The sequence below is a fragment of the Brachyhypopomus gauderio genome, unplaced genomic scaffold (genome assembly GCF_052324685.1).
Source record: "Brachyhypopomus gauderio isolate BG-103 unplaced genomic scaffold, BGAUD_0.2 sc72, whole genome shotgun sequence".
Classification (NCBI taxonomy): domain Eukaryota; kingdom Metazoa; phylum Chordata; class Actinopteri; order Gymnotiformes; family Hypopomidae; genus Brachyhypopomus; species Brachyhypopomus gauderio.
In genome coordinates this window covers 360,829-387,965 of record NW_027506893.1, presented here as the reverse complement: position 1 = coordinate 387,965, position 27,137 = coordinate 360,829, and the positions used below count along the sequence as shown (strand labels likewise).

Genomic DNA, 27,137 nt, shown 5'->3' with positions numbered 1-27,137 from the left:
CAGATGTTGTACTGAATAATCAGATGTTTGAAAATGAAAGTTCCACTGGTCTGCAGCATCATCACACGTCTAAGTAGCATCAAGTGTGTCAGTTTGTGTTATTAACTGTTAGTCTCACACTTCATGTAGATTTATTAAACTGTTCTGTTCCTGTTTGATTAAACCTCACTGAAGACAGAAAGACCCCTTAAACCCTCTGTGATCATATTTAATACACTGTATAATACTCAGTACTGCACTGTGTGGGGTCATATTTAATACTCTAAAATACACTGTATAATATTCAGTACTGCACTGGGTTATTCTGATGATCATACATGAAACATCTTTACTGTGTACAGTGTCTACATGTGTATCACTACAAATTAGACACACAGAATGAAAAACCTTTCAGAGTTCACACAACACAATCCAACGATATATTGTTTATAAAGAGGATCAGATAAACACAAATACATCATCACTCTTAAGAGAAGAGACTGAGGGTGTCAGCTGATGGTAATCAGGACACACCGTCTTAAACAGAAGATCAATACATCTCACAACCATAATTATCAAACCTAACACTCTAGGGGAAAGAGAGAAGTGAAAGAAACTAAGAAAAAAGTAAATGAAATCGAAAGAATTTTAAAGTATTATAGACTGTATGAAAGACCAAAATATAATCAGACATGTTTGTGCATGGGTGTGTGTGTGTGTGTGTGTGTGTGTGTAAGAAAGAGAGAGAAAGAGAGAGGGAGAGAGTGGAAAAAGCACAAAATACAGATGAGAGAGAGTTGTAAAAGAACAATTAGTATATTGTAAATGCTTTAAAACTACTTGTGTATGTGAGAGAGAGAGAGGGGAGAGGGAGAGGGAGAGAGAGTGTGTGTGTGTGTATGTGTGTGTTTAGGAGAAAGGGGGAGTGTGTGTGTGTGTAGGAGAGAGTGGGGATTGTGTGTGTGTGATGGAGATGTTTGTGTAGAACAGAAAACATACATACATACACAAACACTCAGAGAAAAGTGTTTGTTTGTGAAACAGAAGGGCCAGCCAGAAAAAAACTCTGTATGAGAAAAAAAAGTGTGTGTGTGTGTGTGTGTGTGTACTGTGTGTATGTGTAACGGTGTAGAATAAATAGTGAAATTTCTGCTAAGTCGGCACCACTAATCTGACGTCTGCACTGCAGCCCGCAAGGGATTATGGGATACTCGCGGCAGAAAAGTTCATATATGTAATGCTGCTGGCCGGAGCCCTGGTGGGCGTGGGTAAAGGGCGGAGCATGTGTCAATCATTTTCGACTGCAGCCAATCAGATACTAGACTTTCGTTGTCAATCAATTTTTATTAAGCCAATTATCAGCCAGAGTTAGCTGTCAATCATTTTTTACCGCAGCCAATGGTGTTTACGTCCTATCCTATACTGCAAAAACTGGAGTGTTAAATATTCAGAGTTAAACATTTCCGAGTTGATTTTCACTCCCAAAGAGTAATTTTAACACTGTTAGATTTAAATGATGTTCAGTGTTGGAGTTATCGGACAGAGTTGATCAAATCAGAGTTAATCTTATCCAGAGCGACTTACATTTTAATCTCATTTTTTATACAAGTGAGCAATTGAGAGTTAAGGGCATTGCTCAGGTGCACCTCAGTCATGGCCTCAGGTCTGGGAATCGAACCCACGACCCACCGGTCACAAGACCAGTTACCTAACCACCAGGCCATGACTGTTAGCTACGATCACCCCAATCATGGGACACTCGCATAGGAAGGTTTGTGCACTGACACAAATCCTGCGACGTGATTAAAAAATAAAATGATTGTGGTCGCTACACTTAATACAGTTTTACACAACAAGGACTGAGGACACAGCAGAGATCTGACGTTGTGTGCATGTGTGTGTGTGTCTGTGTGTGTGGGAGAGAGGGGGAGAGTGTGTGTGCGTGTGTGTGTGTGTGGTGTGTGTGTGTAGGAGAGAGGGGGGAGTGTGTGTGTGTGTGTGTGTGTAGGAGAGAGGGAAGAGTGTGTGTGCGTGTGTGTGTGTGTGTGTGTGTGTGCATGTGTGCATGTGTAGGAGAGGGGGGAGTGTGTGTGTGTGTGTGTGTGTGTGTAGGAGAGAGGGGGGAGTGTGTGTGTGTGGTGTGTGTGTGTGTGTAGGAGAGAGGGGGGAGTGTGTGTGTGTGGTGTGTGTGTGTGTGTGTGTGTGTGTGTGTAGGAGAGAGGGGGGAGTGTGTGTGTGTGGTGTGTGTGTGTGTGTGTGTGTGTGTGTGTGTGTGTAGGAGAGAGGGGGGAGTGTGTGTGTGTGGTGTGTGTGTGTGTGTGTGTGTGTGTGTGCAGTGGTGGACGAAGTACACCAATTATGTACTTGAGTAAAAGTACAGTTACCTTGCATTGAATATTACTCAAGTAAAAGTAAAAGTATTCACCTCAATTTTTTACTTGAGTAGAAGTCCAAAAGTATCTGCCTTCAAAAATACTTAAGTATTAAAAGTAAAAGTATTCACCTCAATTTTTTACTTGAGTAGAAGTACAAAAGTATCTGCCTTCAAAAATACTTAAGTATTAAAAGTAAAAGTAAAAACCTTTTTTTTCTTAGCGTCACATCAAAACCCCTAGGCCTACTCGATTAAAAGGTGAACAGGAAACAGTGCCTTACATTTGCCTAGCAAACACAAAATACACAAAACTAGCCTATATTATCCTCACAACATTCATCTCCAAACTTTATCCATATTAATAATTCACACTAGAAAGGTAGACAAGTGGACAAACAGTTTTATATAAAAACATAATTCACCACCAAACAGAACAATAATTTCGAACTGGCCACTTCAGTCCTAGCTTGGGGGACTTTTTCTGAGGTTCTACGTTGTCCACCACATGGCGGGACAGGGAAGCTAGAAGCTACTGAACTCATAATATTAAACTTGGCCGAATAATTAATATAATAATAATCAAGAGTTGCCAACTCTCACGCAATGAGCGTGAGACACACGCATTGACTGTCTTGACCAGAGACCGTTTTCACTCGCACTACACTTCACATACATCCGATTTCTCACACTGAAAAAAATCCAGTTTATTTACCTCTGATCTACATCTATGATTCAATGAGTTACTAGTTCACTGTGGCGCCAACCACTGGCGATCGATCGCGACATAATACTTAATTTGTGTCCAACAATTTACACTCGCCGCCACCCCCCGCCAACATTTTACACACATGCCGCCGCCCCGCCCCCCAACCCTGATAATAATAATTTTAATAATAATTTTAATAATATTGCTTCGCTCATATTTACTTGCCTTCGCCTCCCTCATATGAATAAATTGCGAAGTTCGCTTCGCTTGGCCAAATTCGCGTGTATGTGTCCCCGGCTTTAACGTTTGATGTGGGAGTCTCCTGTGTTAAACTGGCGCTTAGCATCTCCACAGATTGCAATTCGGGTACTAGCACATTGCTTTGGATAAAAGCATCTGTTAAATGTAGTGTACTTCAATGTGATATAATTAACCGGGGTATATAAACCTACTAATCTAATGGCGAACTTACTTCGATGTGTTTTTTCAAGTTTGACAGCGAGTTCATAAATGATGACAGCGATGTGTTCTTCGGAATGCAGAGGAGGAATACGAATAATTCTTCTTTTCGAGGAATACAAACACTTCGGCTAAATAAGGCCAGGGGTGTTGGGGGAAGACATCTGTTGCAGCCATGTCAGATACTCAGCCATTTAGCGTACAAATCTTAATCTCTTACTGAGCGCTGATTGGTTATAGTCTGTGACATGGTACACTTTTACCTTTCGGTATTTTATTAAACGTTGATTTAAAAATGAAAAAGGAACGAGATGTTTCTGTAAATGTAACGAAGTGAAAAGTACAAATTTTCGCTTTGAAATGTAGTGAAGTAAAAGTATAAAGTCTTACCAAATAAAAGTACTTGAGTAAAGTACAGATACATGGAAATGTTACTTAAGTACAGTAACGAATTACATTTACTTAGTTACTGTCCACCACTGTGTGTGTGTGTGTGTGTGCGCATGTGTAGGAGAGAGGGGGAGAGTGTGTGTGTGTGTGTGTGTGTGTGTAGGAGAGAGGGGGGAGTGTGTGTGTGTGTTTAGGAGAGAGGGGGAAGTGTGTGTGTGCGCGTGTGTGTTGGAGATAGGGGGGAGAGTGTGTGTGTGTGTGTGTGTGTGTGTGTGTAGGAGAGAGGGGGGAGAGTGTGTGTGTGTGTGTGTGTGTGTGTAGGAGAGAGGGGAGAGTGTGTGTGTGTGTGTGTGTAGGAGAGAGGGGGGAGAGTGTGTGTGTGTGTGTGTGTGTGTGTGTAGGAGAGAGGGGGAGAGTGTGTGTGTGTGTGTGTGTGTGTGTAGGAGAGAGGGGGGAGTGTGTGTGTGTGTTTAGGAGAGAGGGGGAAGTGTGTGTGTGTGTGCGCGTGTGTGTTGGAGATAGGGGGGAGAGCGTGTGTGTGAGAGCGAGGGGGAATGTGTGTTTGTGTGTGTGTGTAGGAGAGAGGGGGGAGAGTGTGTGTGTGTGTGTGTGTAGGAGAGAGGGGGGAGAGTGTGTGTGTGTGTGTGTGTGTGTAGGAGAGAGGGGAGAGTGTGTGTGTGTGTGTAGGAGAGAGGGGGGAGAGTGTGTGTGTGTGTGTGTGTGTAGGAGAGAGGGGGGAGTGTGTGTGTGTGTGACAGAAATGTTTGTGTAAAACGGAGAACATACATGTACATAGACTCAGAGAAAAGTGTGTGTGTGTGTGTGCGTGCTTGTGCGTGCTTGTGTGTGTGTGTGTGTGTGTGTTGAAGAGAGGGAGGAGTGTGTGTCTGTGTGGTGTGTTTAGGAGAGAGGGGGGATAGTGTGTGTGTATGTAGGAGAGAGGGGGGAATGTGTGTGTGTGTGTGTGTGTGTGTAGGAGAGGGGGAGTGTGTGTGTGTGTGTGTGTGTGTGTGTGGGAGAGGGGGAGAGTGTGTGTGTGTGTGTAGGAGAGGGGGAGTGTGTGTGTGTGTGTGCGCGTGTGTGTTGGAGAGAGGGGGAAGTGTGTGTGTGCGCGTGTGTGTTGGAGAGGGTGTGTGTGTGTGTGTGTGTGTGTGTGTGTAGGGTAGGGGGGGGAGAGTATGTGTGTGTGTGTGTGGGAGAGGGGGAGTGTGTGTGTGTGTGTGTGTGTGTGTGTGTATGTAGGAGAGGGGGAGAGAGAGTGTGTGTGTGTGTGTGTGTGTGTGTGTGTGTGTGCGCATGTGTGTTGGAGAGAGGGGGAAGTGTGTGTGTGCGCGTGTGTGTTGGAGAGGGTGTGTGTGTGTGTGTGTGTGTGTGTAGGAAAGAGGGGAGTGTGTGTGTGTGTGTGTGTGTGTGTGTGTGTGTAGGAGAGAGGGGGAGTGTGTGTGTGGTGTGTGTAGGAGAGAGGGGGGAGTGTGTGTGTGTTTCTGTGTGTGTGTGTGTGTAGGAGAGAGGGGGAGAGAGTGTGTGTGTGTGTGTGTGTGTGTATGTGCAGAAGAGAGGGTGTGTGTGTGTGTGTGTGTGTGTGTGTGTGTGTGGGAGACGGGGAGTGTGTGTGTGTGAGAGAGAGTAAGGGGGGAGTGTGTGTGTGTGTGTGTGTGTAGGAGAGAGGGAGGAGTGTGTGTGTGTGTGTGTGTGTGTGCGTAAGAGAGAGGGGAATGAATGTGTGTGTGTGTGTGTGTGTGTAGGAGAGGGGGAGTGTGTGTGTGTGTGGGGGAGAGGAGGAGAGAGTGTGTGTGTGTGTGCGTGTGTGTGTGCGCATGTGTGTTGGAGAGAGGGGGAAGTGTGTGTGTGCGCGTGTGTGTTGGAGAGGGGGTGTGTGTGTGTGTGTGTGTGTGTGTGTGTGTAGGGTAGGGGGGGAGAGTATGTGTGTGTGTTTGGGAGAGGGGGAGTGTGTGTGTGTGTGTGTGTGTGTGTGTGTGTGTGTGTGTGTGTGTGTGTGTAGGAAAGAGGGGAGTGTGTGTGTGTGTGTGTGTGTGTGTAGGAGAGAGGGGGAGAGTGTGTGTGTGTGTGTGTGGGAGAGAAGGGAGTGTGTGTGTGTGTGTGTGTGTGTGTGTGTGTGTGTGTGTGTGTGTGTGTGTGTGTGTGTGTTTAGGAGAGAGGGAGGAGTGTGTGTGTGTGTGGTGTGTGTGTGTGTGTGTGTGTGTAGGAGAGAGGGGGAGTGTGTGTGTGGTGTGTGTAGGAGAGAGGGGGGAGTGTGTGTGTGTGTGTGTGTTTCTGTGTGTGTGTGTGTGTGTGTAGGAGAGAGGGGGAGAGAGTGTGTGTGTGTGTATGTGCAGAAGAGAGGGTGTGTGTGTGTGTGTGTGTGGTGTGTGTGTGTGTAGGAGAGAGGGGGGAGAGTGTGAGTGTGTGTGTGTGTGTGTGTGTGTGTGTGGGAGACGGGGAGTGTGTGTGTGTGAGAGAGAGTGGGGGGGAGTGTGTGTGTGTGTGTGTAGGAGAGAGGGAGGAGTGTGTGTGTGTGTGTGTGTGTGGGAGAGGGGGAGTGTGTGTGTGTGTGTGTGTGTGTAGGAGAGAGGGGAGTGTGTGTGTGTGTGTGTGTGTGTGTGTGTAGGAGAGAGGGGGAGTGTGTGTGTGTTATGATGTTCACTGGATCAGTCATCATGTCCAGTTCTGTGTGTAGAGGAGTGTGTTACACTCATGTGTGTTACCATGGAGACTCAGGTGTTCCTGCAGGTCACAGGAGGTTATTCTAGTTCACACACACACACTGAGGAGTCAGGAAACACATTGAACCCTGCATAGAAGGGCTGAGTGAATGTGGAGTTGAATGTGTGTAAGTGTGTGAGTGTGTGTGTGTGAGAGGAGACGCTGTAGAAGGACAGAGTGCCGGCGGGCCAGTCCACATACACTCCTACTCTGTTGGAGCTGGGGGGGGCAGAGATGTCAGTTTCCTTCTTATTGTGTCTGACAGTGTATCTGTCATTAGAGCAGTAAAGACGCCAGGACTTTATATTCCATCCAAACATACAGTCATCACTGTGTCCTTTCCTGCTGATTCCTTTATATGTCACTGCTATAACAGCACCAGCTCCACTCCACTCAGCCTCCCAGTAACAGCGTCCACACACACTCTCTCCACACACACTCTCTCCACACACACTCTCTCCACACACACTCTCTCTACTCAACACCTGCCAATAGTTCTCAAATCTGTCTGGATGATCAGGATACGACTGCTGCTCCCCCCACGTCACCTTCCTGTTCCCCTCAGACAGAGAGAGTTCTTTGTGTGCTGTGTTTGGGTCCAGTGTGAACTCACACGCATCTGCACATAAGAACAGACATTAGAGGAGAGAACACACAACAACTACTGTGTGAGTGTGTGTGTGTGTGTGTGTGTGTGTGTGTGTGTGTTCATTATACTAAAATTGTGAACTCACATTTTCTTAGTCCTGGTTTGATTCTCATCGTTCTTGTATGATCCACCCTAAAACACACACACACACACACACACACACACACACACACACACACACACACACACAGTGTTTACACATTCCAATTCCAAATATTTCATTCTTTCCCTCTATTTCCATCTCTCCTATTCTTTCTCTTCATCCCTTTTTCCCTTTCCCCCCTCTCTCTTTTCGTCTTTCTCTCCCGCTCTCTCCATCTCTACCTCTTTTCCTTTCCCCTCTTGTTCTTTCCCTCTTTATCTCCCTCCTTTCCCTTTTTCCTTCATCTCTCTACCTCTCATGTTGTCATGACAACCATCTCTGCCTGAATGCAGACAAGACGAAGATACACTGAATTCATACGAGTTTACAGTGGTGAGTGTTCAGTAGATTTTACACTCACACTGTCAGGAACGTCTCTGTACTGTCAGACTAAACATCTGTCATGATCACCCACTCCATGCCGTGTCACATGACAACTCCTCTTGTCTTCTGTTTTGATTTTACTTCCTGGTTTTCCTTTTGTGTGTGCTTTTATTTTGAATTTCCTTGTTGTGTCTGTCTTCACGCCCCATCCCTGTTACCCTCCTCCTCATTAGTGTTTTCACCTGCACCTGGTTTCATTCCCCAGTTCCTCAGGTGTTTGTAGCCCTTGTTTTCAGTATAATCTTTACTGGTCATCACACGTAGATCTTGTTGTTTGTTCACAGGTTCTACATTAATGATTCTCTCGTCTTTCTAGTTGTTGTCACTCGTGTCTTGTATATATTGTGGTCAGTCTTTCAGTTGTCCTGGTTTCTGTTCAGTCTCTAGTACTAGTCTTGATCTTTGCTTTGTGTTTGTATTGCTGCTTTATAATTTGTAAGTATGCATGTTTGCTTCATGTACCTTTTGTTTATCTATTTAGCTGTATATTCAATATGTTCTTTTTCATTGATGTGTCTATAGTTGTATTACATTGTTGTTGTCTTTAGTTTATCTGTGTTTTTCTTAATTGTAGATGTATTTTGAGCCATTTATAATAAAATACATAAAAGCTCACATTTGCGTCCAGCCTCTGAGTCACCCAAGTTACATCATCAACTTTAGGAGATTTATTTATATTCAGACAGAAACATCTGAACCATTTTGGTCAGTAAATGTTGTGCTACTGAATCTGTGTTTGTTCTGTGATTACAGTGTAGCACTGAACACACACACACACACACACACAGGTGAAATGACACAACTGTAAATTTCCTCCATCACACGGTGGATCTCCCACAACACAAAGTCTTCAATCTGCTGACCAGACAGCTGCTGTCTCTGTTTTAAAGAGTCCAGACTCCTCCCCCTGATGACACACACCTGTCCATCATGATGGGGAGCAGGAAACAACCAGTCAGGCAGGAGGACTGTAGCTCCGCCCTCTGGCATACACAGCTCAACCCACTAACACTGTCACACTCACCATAACACTGACTCCCCAACTCACCTTAAAACCAACACTAGACAACAAAGATACTACAAACATATCACTGCACAGCAGAGTCTACAAACAGGAGGAATTATTAATAGAGAGACCAGTCAGAAATACATAAGTAACAGATGATTAAAGCCTTCAGTAGTTTAGTTACTCATGAACTCTAGGACACACACACACACACACACACACACACACACACACTATAACGTTCCATACCTGAGTGTGTCCAGCCTGCAGTGTGGATCCTCCAGTCTAGCAGAGAGCAGCTTCACTCCTGACTCTCCTGGGTGGTTGTAGGTCAGATCCAGTTCTTTCAGGTGTGAGGGGTTTGAGCTCAGAGCTGAAGCCAGAGAAGAACAACCTTCCTCTGTGACCAGACACCCAGATAATCTGAAGAAAGGAGGGAGAGAGAGAGAGAAAGAGAGAGAGAGAGAGAGAGAGAGAGAGAGAGAGAGAGAGAGAGAGATGGATAGATATGTGTTTCCAGATCAGTCTGTATGGAACAGCTAGAGATGCTGGGAACTGTAGTGAAGGTTCCTCCACTCTCATCTCCAAGATGGCGTCCTCCGTGTAGACGGCTTTGTTCATTCTTCTCCACATCACTGCTGCTTGTGTTTATTTGAGATCTTATGTTTATTCTCACCCTTCAGAACTCTAGTGCACTATTAACCTACATCAGAAGAACCTAAAACTGGACTTATACTGTGTGATATCAGTGGTCTAATAAGACTGTGTCGTGTTTGTACATCTACGTACATGCAGGGCTACATGGCAGCAACAGTCCACCTCTAAGTGCAATAACTACTGTCACATTATATACCTGCTGTATTATTGTACTCTACCACTTTACCACTCTAGCATTTATATTTAATGACTACTTAATATCTTAATCTTAATCCATAGTCTGTATATACTGTATCTAAAATCATTCATCCAGTGTCTAGTTCATATGTTTCTACATCTGGTTGCTCAGTTATGGTTACACTTATTTATTTTTCTATTATACTTTCTATTACATTCTCTATATTATATTTTATACTGTGTTAATCTTTCTACTTTGTATTTATCCATCACTGTTACATTGTACTGAGACCCTAATTTCCTCCAAGATTAATAAAGTATATTTTATTCTATTCTATTCTATTCTATTCTATTCTATTCTATTCTATTCTATTCTATTCAATCAGAACACATTAAACACATTTAGAAACAGAGACATTTGAAAGAGCAGCATGGGTGTAAGAAAGTGCTGGATTAGGCAGTCATGGCCTGATGGTTAGGGAACTGGTCTTGTGACCGGAGGGTCGTGGGTTCGATTCCCAGACCTGAGGCCATGACTGAGGTGCCCCTGATCAAGGCTCTTAACCCTCAATTGCTCACTTGTATAAAAATGAGATAAAAATGTAAGTCGCTCTGGATAAGGGCGTCTGCCAAATAGTGTTGTCAAAAAAATCGATTTATCGATACGTATCGATACTGAACATTCTGAAATGGTACAATACTCGTTTCCCTTAAGTATCGATTCTTTTTACATAAAATGCACTTTCGTTTGACCCACCCAAGCTGCCGTAATGCACAGGACAGTTTGTAATGCTAAAATGGCACCTAAAGCAAACACAGTACTGTTGGATTCGAAGCAGATACAGATAGAAAACCGAAGGACATGAACAAGCCAGTTTGCAAGCGGTGCTTTTGGAACATTTCAACGAGGGGCGCTAAAGCCTGGTTGAGTGACCATAGCGCTCGACTCCGGTGGAGGCTTTATACTTTCCGCTTTGCAGTGTTGTCCGAAACTATATGTGGTAGTATAAAAGAAACACCCCTCAAAACAGGGGAATGAACACTTACCTGACGAATTTTAATGCTGCTTTGTGTTTCAGGTTTGAAAAGTGCTGCAATTTAGGCTAAAGTACTTGAAAATGTTGAAATTGTAACTACTTCGTTTCACAACAAATATCTGTCTGACTGAACAGTTTTCATGTATTACATTAACAAATACGAGCCAGGATGAAACATGAGAGAACGTGAAGACGTTAAGATTGGGCGTTTTGAAAATAAACAACCATTAAATAATGTGATTAAAAGCGCAATATTTCGAATCATTTCGAGTATATGTATAAATCAGGGGTACTCAACTGGCGGACCGCGGTCCGGATCCGGACCCGAACGCAGTCCTGTCCGGACCCAATCTCATTCATGATTGACCAAAACAAAACCGGAACATTTATTTCAGGGCTATTGAAAAAACACTCCCTCACGAGTGTTACGTTTGCCACCCCCCGCTCAACAACTTACGTTCGCCACCCCCCCCCCCCCCCCGGGCTACAAGCCTGGTTGACGCTTCGCGAGCGGCGCGAGGGTCCGCGCGGCGAAAATGACGTAATCGCTGTGGCTCCGCGTGTGCGCGAGTGCCTCGCGCGCTGTCGGTTCGCGAGGTAGTGCACCTCTCGAATTTTGTAACTTCGCGCCGCGCTTCAGCGCAATGAACAAAGTCACGTTTTCTGGGTTCATACACCTTTATAAGGTGGAATTCAAGCACTTGTACGTCACTTTCAAGGTCCATTTCAATATTTCCCAGCATGTTAAACATAATTAAGTTAAATATTTATACATATACTCGAAATAATTCGCTTTTTATCACATTATTTAATGGTTGTTTATTTAAAAAACGCCCAATCTTCACGTCTTCACGTTCTCTCATGTTTCGTCCTGGAATTACAAGAGGCTCGTATTTGTTAACCTAATACAAGAGAACTATTCAGTCAGACAGATATTTGTTGTGAAACCAAGTAGTTACAATTTCAAGCATTTTAAAGTACTTTAACCTAAATTCCAGCACTTTTCAAACCTGAAACATATAGCAACATTAAAATTGGTCAGGTAAATGTTCATTCCCCTGTTTTGAGGGGTGTTTCTACCACATATCGTTTCGGACAAAACGCCTATCGTTTCGGAGAACACTGCAGTGACGCTCGCGAAAGTATAAACGCCTCCACCGTTCGCGCACCCCCCCCCGCTCAACAACTTACGTTCGCCACCCCCGTCGCACCGGACCTCAGGTCACAGGTATCTGCCAAAATTGGACCGCGGACAGTTTTAGTTGAGTACGCCTGGTATAAATATTTAACTTAATTAAGTTTAACGTGCTGGGAAATATTGGTACAAGCGCTTGAATTGAACCCTGCAAACATGACTTTGTTCATTGCGCTAAGGCGCGGCGCGCGCGAAGTTACAAAATTCGAGAGGTGCACGACCTCGCGTGCGCCGCGCTTCAGTGCGATGAACAAAGTCATGTTTGCAGGGTTCATACACATTGTGGAATTCAAACACTTGTATGTCACTTTCAAGGTCCATTTCAATATTTCCCAGCACGAGCAAAGACACTTTGTCAGACGTTCAAAAGACGTCCACTGAAAAGCCAGAATGAAAGTTTTAGCGATGTCTTTTTTAAACGTCTATTACTGCCGTTCAGTTGCAGTTTTTGCACGTCCTGACATCCAATAAAGGTCCTAGTCAGACGTTCAGATAGAAAACTCGTCATAGACGTTCGTGTTAAGTTAAAATGTTAAGGTCCTAGTCACACTGTCAATTTTGAACCAGTTTTGAACGTCCACCAGACATGCAAAAATGGGTCTGGACTGACCGACGTGATACAGACTTGATTTTAACGTCTTTCTGACGTCGCATGTTTGTTGGGATAAGTTAAATATTTATACATGTACTCGAAATTATTCGCTTTTTTATCACATTATTTAATGGTTGTTTATTTTCAAAACGCCCAATCGTAACGTCTTCACGTTCTCTCATGTTTCATCCTGGAATTACAAGATGCTCGTATTTGTTAACACAAAAGAACTGTTCAGTCAGCAGGGTTGCCAACTCTCACGCATTGAGCGTGAGACACACACATTTGACCGTTTTCACACGCTCTCACCCCACACTTCCGATATCTCACGCCGAAAAAAAAAATCCAGTTTATTTACCTCAGATCCACATATATGATTCAATACGTTACTAGTTCGCTAGCTCTGGCGCCATCCACCGGCGATATAACACTGAATCTGTGTCCATTTTACGTTCGCCACACCCCCCCCGCTCAACAACTTTCGTGTCCCCCCCCCCCCCCCCCCCCGCTCAACAAAATACACTCGCCACCGGCTCCAGGTTAAAATCTCACTCCAAGCTAACGTCAAAAGTTGGCAACCCTGAGTCAGACAGATATTTGTTGTGAAATGAAGTTACAATTTCAAGCATTTTCAAACACAAAGCAACATTCATTTGTTTGTTTATAAAAAAAAATGAAAAGGCTTTAAAACGGTATCTTTGGTATCGAAAATGGTATCGAATTTCAATATTTTTTTTAAGTATCGTATCGAAGTTGTAATTCTTAGTATCGTGACAAGCCTACTGCCAAATGCCATAAATGTAAATGTAAATGTAAATGCTGGTGAGTCATTAAAGTGCTGATCAGAAGAGCAGGAGTAAAATCCCTGAGTGGAGAGTTTAGATCAAAGTTGTAAAGTGTGTGTGCATTCAGCTCATCACATTACAGTCCCTGATGGGGTGAATGGAGGCAGTTTGTGGGTGGAGGGAGTTAATTGCCCTGATGGGGTGAATGGAGGCAGTTTGTGAAGGGAGTTCATTGTCCTGATGGGGTAAATGGGGGCAGTTTGTGTAGGGAGTTAATTGTCCTGATGGGGTGAATGGGGGCAGTTTCTGGAGGGAGTTCATTGTCCTGATGGTCTGAGGACAGAAACTGTTGTACAACCTGGAGGATGTTGCCCAGATGCTCTGCAGCTCCTACCAGAGGGTGGAGCACAAATACGTGGTGGGAGGGGTGAGAGGGTCCAGCATGATGGTGGAGGCCTTTCTGACACATCCATCTTTATAAACATTTGCTAGGGTGGGAGTGGGGCTCCCATGATCCTCTCTGAGGCCCTGGTTAGCTGCTCCACATCCTGTCTGTACAGTGTGTCATCGTTATTGGTGATCAGACTGACTGTAGTGTCATCTGTGAATGTTGTGATGTGATTGGGCTGAACATGTCAGTGCAGTCATGTGTGAGTAATGTGAACAGGAGAGGTGTGAGCACACAGTCATGTGTGAGTAATGTGAACAGGAGAGGTGTGAACACACAGTCATGTGTGAGTAATGTGAACAGGAGAGGTGTGAACACACAGTCATGTGTGAGTAATGTGAACAGGAGAGGTGTGAACACACAGTCATGTGTGAGTAATGTGAACAGGAGAGGTGTGAGTACACAGTCATGTGTGAGTAATGTGAACAGGAGAGGTGTGAACACACAGTCATTTGTGAGTAATGTGAACAGGAGAGGTGTGAACACACAGTCATGTGTGAGTAAAGTGAAGAGGAGAGGTGTGAGCACACAAGTCATGTGTGAGTAATGTGAAGAGGAGAGGTGTGAACACACAGTCATTTGTGAGTAATGTGAACAGGAGAGGTGTGAACACACAGTCATTTGTGAGTAATGTGAAGAGGAGAGGTGTGAGCACACAGTCATGTGTGAGTAATGTGAACAGGAGAGGTGTGAACACACAGTCATGTGTGAGTAATGTGAACAGGAGAGGTGTGAGCACACAGTCATGTGTGAGTAATGTGAACAGGAGAGGTGTGAGCACACAGTCATGTGTGAGTATTGTGAACAGGAGAGGTGTGAACACACAGTCATGTGTGAGTAATGTGAACAGGAGAGGTGTGAACACAGTCATGTGTGAGTAATGTGAACAAGAGAGGTGTGAGCACACAGTCATGTGTGAGTAATGTGAACAGGAGAGGTGTGAGCACACAGTCATGTGTGAGTAATGTGAACAGGAGAGGTGTGAGCACACAGTCATGTGTGAGTAATGTGAACAGGAGAGGTGTGAGCACACAGTCATGTGTGAGTAATGTGAACAGGAGAGGTGTGAGCACACAGTCATGTGTGAGTAATGTGAACAGGAGAGGTGTGAGCACACAGTCATGTGTGAGTAATGTGAAGAGGAGAGGTGTGAACACACAGTCATTTGTGAGTAATGTGAACAGGAGAGGTGTGAACACACAGTCATGTGTGAGTAATGTGAACAGGAGAGTTGTGAGCACACAGTCATGTGTGAGTAATGTGAAGAGGAGAGGTGTGAGCACACAAGTCATGTGTGAGTAATGTGAACAGGAGAGGTGTGAACACACAGTCATGTGTGAGTAATGTGAACAGGAGAGGTGTGAACACACAGTCATGTGTGAGTAATGTGAACAGGAGAGGTGTGAGCACACAGTCATGTGTGAGTAATGTGAAGAGGAGAGGTGTGAACACACAGTCATGTGTGAGTAATGTGAACAGGAGAGGTGTGAACACACAGTCATGTGTGAGTAATGTGAACAGGAGAGGTGTGAGCACACAGTCATGTGTGAGTAATGTGAACAGGAGAGGTGTGAACACACAGTCATGTGTGAGTAATGTGAACAGGAGAGGTGTGAGCACACAGTCATGTGTGAGTAATGTGAACAGGAGAGGTGTGAACACACAGTCATGTGTGAGTAATGTGAACAGGAGAGGTGTGAGCACACAGTCCTGGGGGAGACGCTGCTCAGTGTGATGCTGCTGGATGTTCTGTTCTCTGTTCTCACTGACTGTGGTGTGTGTGTAAGAAGGTACAGTACACAGCTGCAGAGTGGTGTGTGGAGGCCCAGAGTGACAAGCTTCTCTGTGAGCTGTTGTGTAATGATGGTATTGAAAGTGGAGCTGATGTAGATAAACGTCCTGGCGTGTCTTTGTTCTCTAGATGTGTGAGAGTCACGTGTAGTGCACTGGATACAGCGTCCTCACCAGATCTATTTACATTATATGATTATTGAAGGGTATCAAAGTAGGACGCAGGAGGGTCTAATATGCTGCATGACTGAACTATCAAAACATTTCATAGTGATGGGGGTCAGAGCTACGGGACCAACCAAGAAGAATCTCTGTTGAATATAACAAATCTCACCTGAGTGTCTCCAGTTTACAGTGTGAACTCTTCAGTCCAGCAGAGAGCTTCTCCACTCCTGAATTGTTCAGGTCGTTGTTACTAAAGTCCAGTTCCCTCAGGAGGGAGTTCTCCATTTGCAAAACTGATGCCAGATTTTCACAAGTCTTTTCCCCAAGATTACAGAGAGCCAGACTGCAAGTAGATACAAAAGATATTACTATACACTCTACAGCAGACACAACAGATATTACAATATAGACATTAGTTTTTATTAATTATCATAATGCTATTTTTATCACACTTAGTGTTTGGAGAATACAACTGCATACTAAAAATGACTATACACAAAATGACCACCAGGTGTCAGTGTTTGTCATTAACCCATATGGTTGCAGCAGTGTCTCTGTGGAGGTAATAAACCCAGTTCTCAAGGGGGTGAGATAAACCAGAGCATCTTTAAACCTCTGCTAATAACTTTGACTGCTTCACTACTACAAAGTGTGATCACTTGTGGTATGTGTAAATGTAAAATAATTTAAATTAATAGTATATTGTAAAAATGGTGATTGAGGAATATTTCAGAGTAACGTTGAAGGTTCATTTTGAATGCTACAAACCCTGAATAAATCAAGTAGGTGTAGCCCCTCTATAGGGGGTGTGGTGCAGTTTACTGGAGTCATGGGTTTGGGTCTCCTCAGTTAAAATGGTGGCTCTCAATTTAGATTAACTCACCCACTATTACTTTCCTCTCACTACTATGATGATATAAACTCCTGATATGTGACACTCAGTGAGTGGAGACCAACACAACGTACTCTAAACACAAACCTACATTATAAACCACACTAACATTAATCAGATTAATCAACTGATATATTATTTGTATGTCATAACCCATTTTTACCCCTTATTCCACACTAATGATCAGAATGATCACCTCACCTCCACCTCCTCTAATAATCTAATCAAACGCTGCGGGTCTGGTGGAGTCCTCTGTCCTTACACTCATTAATCTGAACCAGTTAAATATCTGACACAACTGAACTTGTTGTCTCTCCTCGTCCTGCCGTGGGTGGTGAATGCTGGTTCATTCAGGGAATCATCCCACATCCCCGGTAGATCTGTGCCGCTACCGAGCGGTGAACCAACACTCGCGAGGCGGGATGTCGTTATCTCTCGTGATATCAGGGCGCTATCAGTGAGCTCATCGTCCCTCGACCAACGTCGTCAATAAAACTACTAACTAGTACCGTTAACTAGTACCGTTAATCATAATAATTAATTAAGTAATACCGACTCTTCCCCCATCACACTATCTTAGAAGTCTCAGCTATTAAAGAGGTTCATCATCCCCAGAACTATATATGACTGTGTGTCCTGTGGCATATATCCTGTGGCCCCTCCTCCTTGTACAGACCAATGGGATGAAGGACAAAGGAGTTTTTAAACCTGTTGGTCCTGCACTTGGGAAGGAGCAGTCGGTCACTGAACACACTCCTCTGGTTACTGATGACAGTGTTCAGAGGATGACTGGCATCGTCCATGATGCCCAGCAGTTTGTCCAGGGTCCTCTTCTCTGCCACAGTCACCAGAGTGTCCAGCTTCATGCCGACCACCGAGTCAGCCCGTCTGATGAGTTTGTTCAGCCTGTGTGTGTCCTTCTTGGATATGCTGCTCCCCCAGCACACCACAGTGTAGAACAGGACACTGGCAACCACAGACTGATAAAACATCCACAGGAGTTTCCTACAGATGCCAAACGATCACAGCCTCCTCAGGTAGTTCAGCCTGCTCTGTCCCTTCCTGTACAGGTGGTCGTTGTTGCAGGACCAGTCCAGCTTGTTGTCCAGCCACAGCCCGAGGTACTTGTATGAGTCCACAGTCTCCACCTCAACACCCTCTATTAGAACTGGTTGTGACTTTGGTCTGGACTTCCCAAAGTCAATGACCAGTTCCTTGGTCTTTGAGGAGTTGAGCTGCAGGTGACTGCTGTAGCACCAGACAGTGAAGTCCCTCACCAGGCTCCTGTACTCCACCTCTTGGTCATCCCTGATACACCCCACTATAGCTGTGTCATCAGCAAACCTCTGAATATGACACAACTCCGAGTTGTAGCAGAAGTCCGCCGTGTACAGGGTGAAAAGAAGAGGGCACCGTGCCCTGTGGAGCTCCAATACTGCTGGTCACAGTGTCAGACGTGATGTCCTTCAGCCTGACGTACTGTGGCCTGTCAGTAAGGTAGCTGTAGATCCATGTGATCAGGCAGGGGTCCACTCGCATCCTGTTCAGTTTATCCTGGAGCATAAGGGGCTGGATGGTGTTGAAGGCACTCGAGAAATCCAAGAAGAGGATCCTCACAGTGCCTTTTCACTTATCCAGGTGTGAGTGGGCTCGGTGTAGTAGGGGAGACTAGGAACAGTTGTAACACTTTTTGTAACACTTTTTTCCAATAAATCACAAACCATTTACACTGGAAAAGACAATTTGCTGTATTATGAACTTCAATGTGTCAGCTACTGAAACAATGTATACAAGTGGGTTTATGAAATATATACAGGTTGCAAAATTGATTTAAATACAGTCACTCCAATTTTACAACCGTCCCCAGGTACAAGGACGGTTGTAACACATGCCAGGGACGGTTGTAATGTCTAAAATTTACTTAAATAATCAATCAAATACTCAAAATAAAAAATATTATTTATCATTCAAGTTATTGTGACTATTCATTTCTTTTTTTTTAAATAGGCCTATTGATTATTTTCACACCACATGATAAAGGATGGATGAAGGATCAGACACCACACATGGTGTGATGGGAGGATGAAGGTTCAGACACCACACATGGTGTGATGGGAGGATGAAGACACCACACATGGTGTGATGGGGAGGATGAAGGTTCAGACACCACACATGGTGTGATGGGAGGATGAAGGTTCAGACACCACACATGGTGTGATGGGGAGGATGAAGGTTCAGACACCACACATGGTGTGATGGGAGGATGAAGACACCACACATGGTGTGATGGGAGGATGAAGGCTCAGACACCACACATGGTGAGATGAGAGGATGAAGGCTCAGACACCACACATGGTGTGATGGGAGGATGAAGGTTCAGACACCACACATGGTGTGATGGGAGGATGAAGACACCACACATGGTGTGATGGGAGGATGAAGACACCACACATGGTGTGATGGGGAGGATGAAGGTTCAGACACCACACATGGTGTGATGGGAGGATGAAGGTTCAGACACCACACATGGTGTGATGGGAGGATGAAGGTTCAGACACCACACATGGTGTAATGGGAGGATGAAGGTTCAGACACCACACATGGTGTGATGGGGAGGATGAAGGTTCAGACACCACACATGGTGTGATGGGGAGGATGAAGGTTCAGACACCACACATGGTGTGATGGGAGGATGAAGGTTCAGGCACCACACATGGTGTGATGGGGAGGATGAAGGTTCAGACACCACACATGGTGTGATGGGAGGATGAAGGATCAGACACCACACATGGTAGCGGTAACCGGTTTCACGGTATACCACAGTATTAAAATGCACGGTTATCATACCGTGTACGTTTGCTTATTACCGGTAAAAGGCAAGCCAGCGGAGAAACTGACCCGCGCATGCGCAACTCCGCTCCGGTTTAGCTACTCAGCACACAGCTGTCACAAAAAAAAAAAAGCTTAACTAAAATCAGCGGCGAAAATGATGTAATTGCAGTGGCTTCGCCTGTGCGCGAGGGTCTCGCGCGCTGTCAATTCGCGAGGTCGTGCACCTCTCGAATTTTGTAACTTTGCGCGCGCCACACCTCAGCGCAATGAACAAAGTCATGTTTGCTGGGTTCATACACCTTTATAAGATGGAATTAAAGCACTTGTATGTCCATTTGTGGAATTAAAGCACTTGTATGTCCAAACACTTTAAAGGTCCATTTCAATATTTCCCAGCACCTTAAACTTAATTAAGTTAAATATTTATACATATACTCGCTTTTTCATCACATTATTTAATCTTAACGTCTTCACGTTCTCTCATGTTTCGTCCTGGAATTACAAGAGGCTCGTATTTGTTAACGTAATATGAGAGAACTGTGCGGAGTCGCGCGCTACGGTCACTAGTGAAAGTATAAACCTAGCTTTTTAAGGTCCTTGCTTTCACTCAATGTGAAAGATGCCATTAATTTCCATGCGTTCATTTTCAAATTCTAACGTGCCTGTTTTTCATATGTTAAAACCAGACTCGGTGTGAAAGCCTTAAAATAGAAATCTCTATTGTGAGGATCATGTCAGAAATAAATCCTCTCTTTCTGCAGTATCTGGTTATATTCTAACTTGGCAGTACAACGGACGTTTACAACAGTTGTTGATCAGACAGTGACCCCGGCTGAGTTTATCAGATATTAAATAATTTAAACTTAAATAATTGTACTGAAATCCATGATTTAGGTTTCTCTAATTTTGCAGTATTTATACATGTGTACAGCTTATTTTTTTAAAGGAGATATTTTGTATACAATAGTTCCAGGTTTCTACAATAAATAGTTAATTGAACAAAAAAAATCTTGTTGTAATTTCTTTAAGGGTCAGTGTATCTTTTAATAATATACAAACTAACTGTGATACCGTGATAACCGTGATACCGCGGTATTTTCTGAGATGGTTATCATACCGTGAAAATCTCATCTCGTTGCAACCCTAATCAGGTGTGATGTGAGTGCCACTGGTCGGAAGTCATTCAGCTCACTGGGCTGGTTCTTTTTGGGCACTGGAACTAAACATGAAGTCTTCCAGTTTGACTGATTGAACCGGTTGAAGAAGTTATTCATTTCGTTAGCCTTCTCAACAGTCCCTCCTATGACTCTGGTCTTTGTGTTGTGGCCAGTAATGCTCTTAACACCTTTCCAGACCTCCCTCATATTCTCCTCAGTCGTTTGCTCCACCTTTCTCCTGTAGCTGTCCTTAGCTTCCTTCACACAGCGTTCCACCTCCTGCTGTGCTGCTTTCATCACCCCCCTGTCCCTGCTCCAGAATGTGTCCTTCTTCCTGTTGAGGACAGCTTTGACCTCCTGCGTTACCCATGGCTTAATGTTAGGGTAACATCATACAGTCTTCATGGGTGAAACCACGTCTACATAGAAGTTGAGATTAGGGTTGTCCCGATCCGATATTTGGATCGGATCGGCCGCCGATATTAGCAAAAAATGCGTATTGGTATCGGATCGGCAGGCACGAGAAAATGCCGATCCAGACTCCCTATCCAGTTTTTTTTAAGTCCGATCCGGCGCACCCATTTAGATAATCCATTCCAGTTTTTGCTGTGGTTTTGCCAGTGAGAGTAAAATCCGGTCCGCATTTTCCAGCACACCTTCAGCACACGAGCATAGTATCTCCCCAATTTAGCTCCGCGGCATCTCCTAACCATTAGGACCGCCGTGTAAATTTGAAGTTATCGGTAAAAATGTTAGTTTTGTAGGATTCTTTTACCTTAAAGGATGACAAAGACAAAGAGGTAGAGTGCAACATATGCCACAGTAAAGTCAAGCGTGGTGGTAAAGCTGTAAGAACTTTTAATACAACCAATCTAATCAAGCATTTTGCGAAATACTACCATAAACAACATGACGAGTTTCTAAAGAAAACCGAAGACAAAAAGAAAGGTCCTACACAACTAACACTGGCAGAAACGTTTGAATTGAAGGGAGTGTATAGATGGGGATGGAGCAGCAAAGTGTGGAGTAGAAGGCATTTTGCTTTTAATTAGTTTACGATATGTGCACGGATTTTTTTAAGCTTTGGTTTACACTTGTTCAAGAGCACTGATGGATGTTAATGTTAATAGACTATTTTCCACTCAGGTTGTGTGTTTTTGTAACGTTCTGCGCGAGGCAGGGAGGCGGACACAAACGCTGAGGAGAGCGAGATTTATTAAGGGAAATTAATAGAAGAGGATAGCACGGGTCAAATCATCGAGGGAGTCCGAACATTGAACAAGCAACGACACTGTAACACAAGGAGTACTCACAGAAACCAGGCAGGGAAAACAGAACAGGCTGAAACAAACGGGGAAACGCAAATTTACACACAAGAGCCAGCAAACGTGAACAGAGAATACATGAAGCACAAAACAACCGATGACTAGACCTGGGAGATACAGGGACTAATTTACACAGAACTAGACAAGCACCGGGTGATAACAATGACGACAGGGGCGTGGCAGACAATAGGAAATCATAGAGACAAACGAGCAGGGCGGGATGAACAGGCAAGAAACACAGACATGAGGGAACCCAGAGTGACAGCTAGGAGAGGGAACGTAGCCCTACGTGACAGTTTTGCTTTTTTAATATAATTTACAATATTATTTGCACTTGTGGCTTTTTAATCCTTTGTTTAATGATGCTATTTCTGTGTGTTATTTAATATTTTGTCTATTTTGAGTTTATTAATTGCTAAATAAACAGGTCACTTTCTCCTTACCAACCATTGTGTATTATTCAAACACACCTAATTCAGCTGGCTACTTGTTATCAAGAGTAAAATGCTTTTCAACATGAGTTTGACAACAAAGTAAGTTGGCTAAATAACTTTAAACTTTAATACGTGCTCGGATAGGCCGGTATCGGTATCAGCCGATATCGGTATCGGATCAGAAGTGCAAATAAATATCGGTATCGGATCGGAAGTTCAAAAAGCTGGATTGGGACATCCATAGTTGAGATAATCCGTCACACAGTACGTCATCCCCTCTATGTCCTCACAGTGTGGGCTAAGGTAGGCTGGCTGTAGGTAGACTAGGTTGTGGTCAGACTTGCCTAGACTAGACAACATTGTTGTAATGGTGTTGTGCTCTCGGTTTTAGATGATCATAAAAAAAAGAAAATTATCTTCACTGTGTTACACTGGGAAATACTATGTAAATACTAGGAACATTGTGACGTTATGACTGCATGTTACACTGTTATGGTGTTTCTGATCATTCTGGTGTCATACACTAGTGTCCCAACACACCCAAACAAACTCTGCTGCTACCAAACTACAGATACAGTGAAACTACAAACAGAACACAGATTCTGACACAGACTCTGTCCTAGTAGAACTCCCCCAGGTCATTTGTGCCAGTGTGGTGTAGTGCAGTGTTTTGTGACATATAAAGGTTAATGTATCCACTCCTGCCAGATGGGGGTGAGGGTGATTTTCTGTTTTGGGGTGTTTTCTATTGGTTTTGTCTAGTCAGACAGCAGGACATCACACTGTGTTATGAAGACAAGTTTGGGGAGAAGCTAGTGTTGGGTTTGTTTATTATCTGAGCGTATGCTCTCCATGGAGAGAGAGATGGCATATTTGTTGATTTCTGTTACTTATTATAATAGTGGTGGCAGGAATGCTCTCTCTCTCTCTATCTCTCAAACACACACACACACACACATGAATGTATCCTACACACAGATGAATGTATCCTACACTTACATTTTGGATATCTAGGGAGATGCAGCCATTTCTTAAATCAGTCAAGATCACTAAAATTATTAATGCCTGTAAATATGTAAAGAAGCAGACATCCTGACCTTTATAAAATTACCCTACAGTGCCTTCACAGATTAACATTTACATTCAAGAATTAATTCACTGAACGTTCACCTGAGTGTCTCCAGTTTACAGTGTGAACTCTTCAGTCCATCAGAGAGCTGCTCCACTCCTGAATCCTGCAGATTGTTGTTATTAAGGTCCAGATGTTTCAGGGAGGATATTTCTGTTTGTAGAGAAGATGTGAGAGATTTGCAAGACTCCACAGTGAGATGACAGCCAGCTAGTCTGCAAAGGAGGAGTAAATAAAATAGTTCAGTTAAAACAGAAGATTTGAAATCACACAGAAAGAGTGATGCTGCAGATGATGAAAATATTCATTCAATAATATTTTATGCTCCAGTAACAGCTATTTATTTGAAACAGTTCAATCTTTAACATGGCACACACAGTAAACAGACAGACTGAACTGGGCTCTATTACACTACCACACAGGAGTAGGAGGACATGAGCAAAACTCATCATCACCATGGTAACTAATGCTACAAAGAATAACAAAAAGGGACAGACTAAATAAAACATCAAATGTATAGCACAAAAGGGGAATCTACACATTAAACATGTAATTACGTACATCACGAACTACGGGGAGGCACAAGGCACTCTGGGTAATCTACCTGGGTACTCCCTGCCCTCCTCATTGGACAGTGGTGGACGCCCAGTAGTGATATTGTTGTAATAGTGGTGGCAGTAAATTTATCATCATAAAGGTATCTGTGTGTCTCAGTTTAATGTATAGAGTTTCTTACACATGCAGTAGCAAATTTACTATTTATTTATATGTTGTTATACAGTGGGGAAAATAAGTATTTAGTCAGTCACCAATTGTGCAAGTTCTCCCACTTAAAAAGATGAGATAGGCCGGTAATTGACGTCATAGGTAGACCTCAACTATGAGACAAAATGTGAAAAAAAATTGAGAAAATCATTTTGTCTGACTTTTAAAGAATTTATTTGCAAATAATGGTGGAAAATAAGTATTTGGTCAATAACAAAAGTTCATCTCAATACTTTGTTGTATATCCTCTGTTGGCAATGACAGAGGTCAGAGGTTTTCTGTAAGTCTTCACAAGGTTGGCACACACTGTTGCTGGTATGTTGGCCCATTCCTCCATGCAGATCTCCTCTAGAGCAGTGATGTTTTGGGGCTGTCGGCGGGCAACACGGACTTTTAACTCCCTCCAAAGGTTTTCAATGGGGTTGAGCTCAGGAGACTGGCTAGGCCACTCCAGGACTTTGAAATGTTTCTTACGAATCCACTCCTTTGTTGCCCTGGCAGTGTGCTTGGGATCATTGTCATGCTGAAAGACCCAGCCACGTTTTATCTTCATTGCCCTTGCTGATGGAAGGAGGTTTGCACCCAAAATCTCACAATACATGGCCCCATTCATTCTTTCATGTACACGGACCAGTCATCCTGGTCCCTTTGCAGAGAAACAGCCCCAAAGCATGATGTTGCCACCCCCATGCTTGACAGTTGGTATGGTGTTCTTTGGATGCAACTCAGCATTCACTGTCCTCCAAACACGACGAGTTGTGTTTTTACCAAATAGTTCTACTTTGGTTTCATCTGACCATATGACATTCTCCCAATACTCTTCTGGAACATCCAAATGCTCACTAGCAAACTTCAGACGTGCCTGGATATGGACTGGCTTAAGCAGGGGGACACGTCTGGCACTGCAAGATCTGAGTCCCTGGCGTCGTAGTGTGTTGCTGATGGTAGCCTTTGTAACGTTGGTCCCAGCTTTCTGCAGGTCATTCACTAGATGCCCCCTTGTGGTTCTGGGATTTTTCCTCACCGTTCTTGTGATCATTTTGACCCCACGGGCTGAGATCTTGCGTGGAGCCCCAGATCGAGGGAGATTAGTAGTGGTCTTGTAGGTCTTCCATTTTCTGATTATTGCTCCCACAGTAGATTTCTTCACACCAAGCTGCTTGCCTATTGCGGATTCAGTCTTCCCAGCCTGGTGCAGGTCTACAATTCGGTTTCTGGTGTCCTCCGACAGCTCTTTCGTCTTCACCATAGTGGAGTTTGGAGTGTGACTGAGGTTGTGGGCAGGTGTCTTTTATACTGTTAACTAGGGGTGTATTCAACTAAGGATTTTCATAGTCGAATCTGATTCGTCAGCTTTTCCCTTTAGTCGACTAATAGTCGAATCTGGTTTATTTTTATTTTTTTATTTAGAGCATCTTAAACGGGATCCCGTTCTCATTCAGGACTTTTTTCCTCTTCAAAGTAAAACCTAAAACACTCAGATAAATGAATAAATACGGTAGGTTGGCTTTATTCAGCTTTTTAAAATGTACTTACTTATTTTTTAATTAAATGTTAGAGAACATTAACCGTCAGTGCGCATTGCGCATATCGAACTGTCAGGCACTGTACAACCAGACAACTGTGACAGCCAGAAATCTTGCTTGTTTGTAGGTGACCAAATACTTATTTTCCACCATTATTTGTAAATAAATTCTTTAAAAGTCAGACAAAATGATTTTCTCAATTTTTTTTTTCACATTTTGCCTCTCGTAGTTGAGGTCTACCTATGATGTCAATTACAGGCCTCTCTCATCTTTTTAAGTGGGAGAACTTGCACAATTGGTGACTGACTAAATACTTATTTTCCCCACTGTATATTTGTTTGAAAACACCACCTGGTGGCATTTGGGAAGTTAAAACGGACTCCATAGTAACAGCAGAATAAAGGTTGTCTTAGGAACACAACAGAATATTGATCATATTGGTCTCAGCAACACAGTCTACAGTTTGTTCACTGTTTATGGAGTATGACTAGAAAACATACATTTATTCACAGAAATCTCACCTGAGTGTCTCCAGTTTACAGTGTGAACTCTTCAGTCCATCAGAGAGCTGCTCCACTCCTGAATCCTGCAGGTTGTTGTTATTAAGGTCCAGATGTTTAAGGGAGTTTTCTGTTTGTAGATTTGATGTGAGATATTCACAAGACTTCACAGTGAGATAACACCCAGCTAATCTGTAAAGGAGTAAATACAGTACAGAGTGCAGTTCAGTAAGAGGATGTGGAATCACAAGAATAGTGTGATGATGTAGATGAGGAATTATTGAGATATTTAATGTTATTGGTGTAGATAGTATGATACAATTTTCACTCAAACGCAAGAGAGGCCCATTTTCTGGTAAGAAAAGTTTAATTAGGGCAAAAGAGTAATCCATAAGAACGAGGTCAAAACCAGGCAGGCAGATATAAACCAAGCAGAGGTACAACAGGACGTGGTAAAAGGGATGTGAATGTGTTCATGCACAACACTGATACTGGAACATGACAAACCACAAGAGTGGCAATACTTCACAATGAATGCTGGGTGAAGCATATCTAAATAAGACATCAACTAATACAATGAGGAGCAAGTGAGGTAGTATCCATGGTGATCTCAGTACTCTGAGGAGTACTCCGAGATTCACAGAAATCTCACCTGAGTGCACAACACTGATATTAGGACACGACTTGATATGCAAACCACAAGAGTGGCAATACTTTACAATGAAGGCTGGGTGAAGCAGATCTAAATAAGACATCAACTAATACAATGAGGAGCAAGTGAGGTAGTATCCATGGTGATCTCAGTACTCTGAGGAGGAGGACCTCTAGTGGTGATAGAGAGAGTAACTGACAATATTACATTTTCCACATAACCCAGCGTTTCTCAAAGTGGGGGGCGCGCCCCACTAGTGGGGCGCATGGGTATTGCAGGTGGGGCG

At 43.6% G+C, this 27,137-nt stretch overlaps 2 protein-coding genes across 3 annotated transcripts in view; one reads left to right on the top strand and one right to left on the bottom strand.

The window, feature by feature from the left end:
- LOC143491190 (chromosome transmission fidelity protein 18 homolog) overlaps positions 1-27,137 on the top strand; it is a 293,927-nt gene that overhangs the window by 34,735 nt on the left and 232,055 nt on the right. The window lies entirely within an intron of this gene.
- The window catches only part of LOC143491205 (uncharacterized), a 62,555-nt gene continuing 41,054 nt past the window's right edge, over positions 5,637-27,137 (bottom strand). For both annotated transcript variants that reach the window (XM_076990014.1, XM_076990013.1), the window contains exons 8-13: positions 26,221-26,391; positions 23,450-23,623; positions 15,809-15,982; positions 9,042-9,215; positions 7,346-7,392; positions 5,637-7,230 (exon numbers count right to left, since the gene is read on the bottom strand). In XM_076990014.1, coding sequence (XP_076846129.1) covers positions 6,650-7,230; positions 7,346-7,392; positions 9,042-9,215; positions 15,809-15,982; positions 23,450-23,623; positions 26,221-26,391 — 1,321 coding nt within the window. In that variant the 3' untranslated portion in view covers positions 5,637-6,649. The remainder of the gene's footprint in view (positions 7,231-7,345; positions 7,393-9,041; positions 9,216-15,808; positions 15,983-23,449; positions 23,624-26,220; positions 26,392-27,137) is intronic.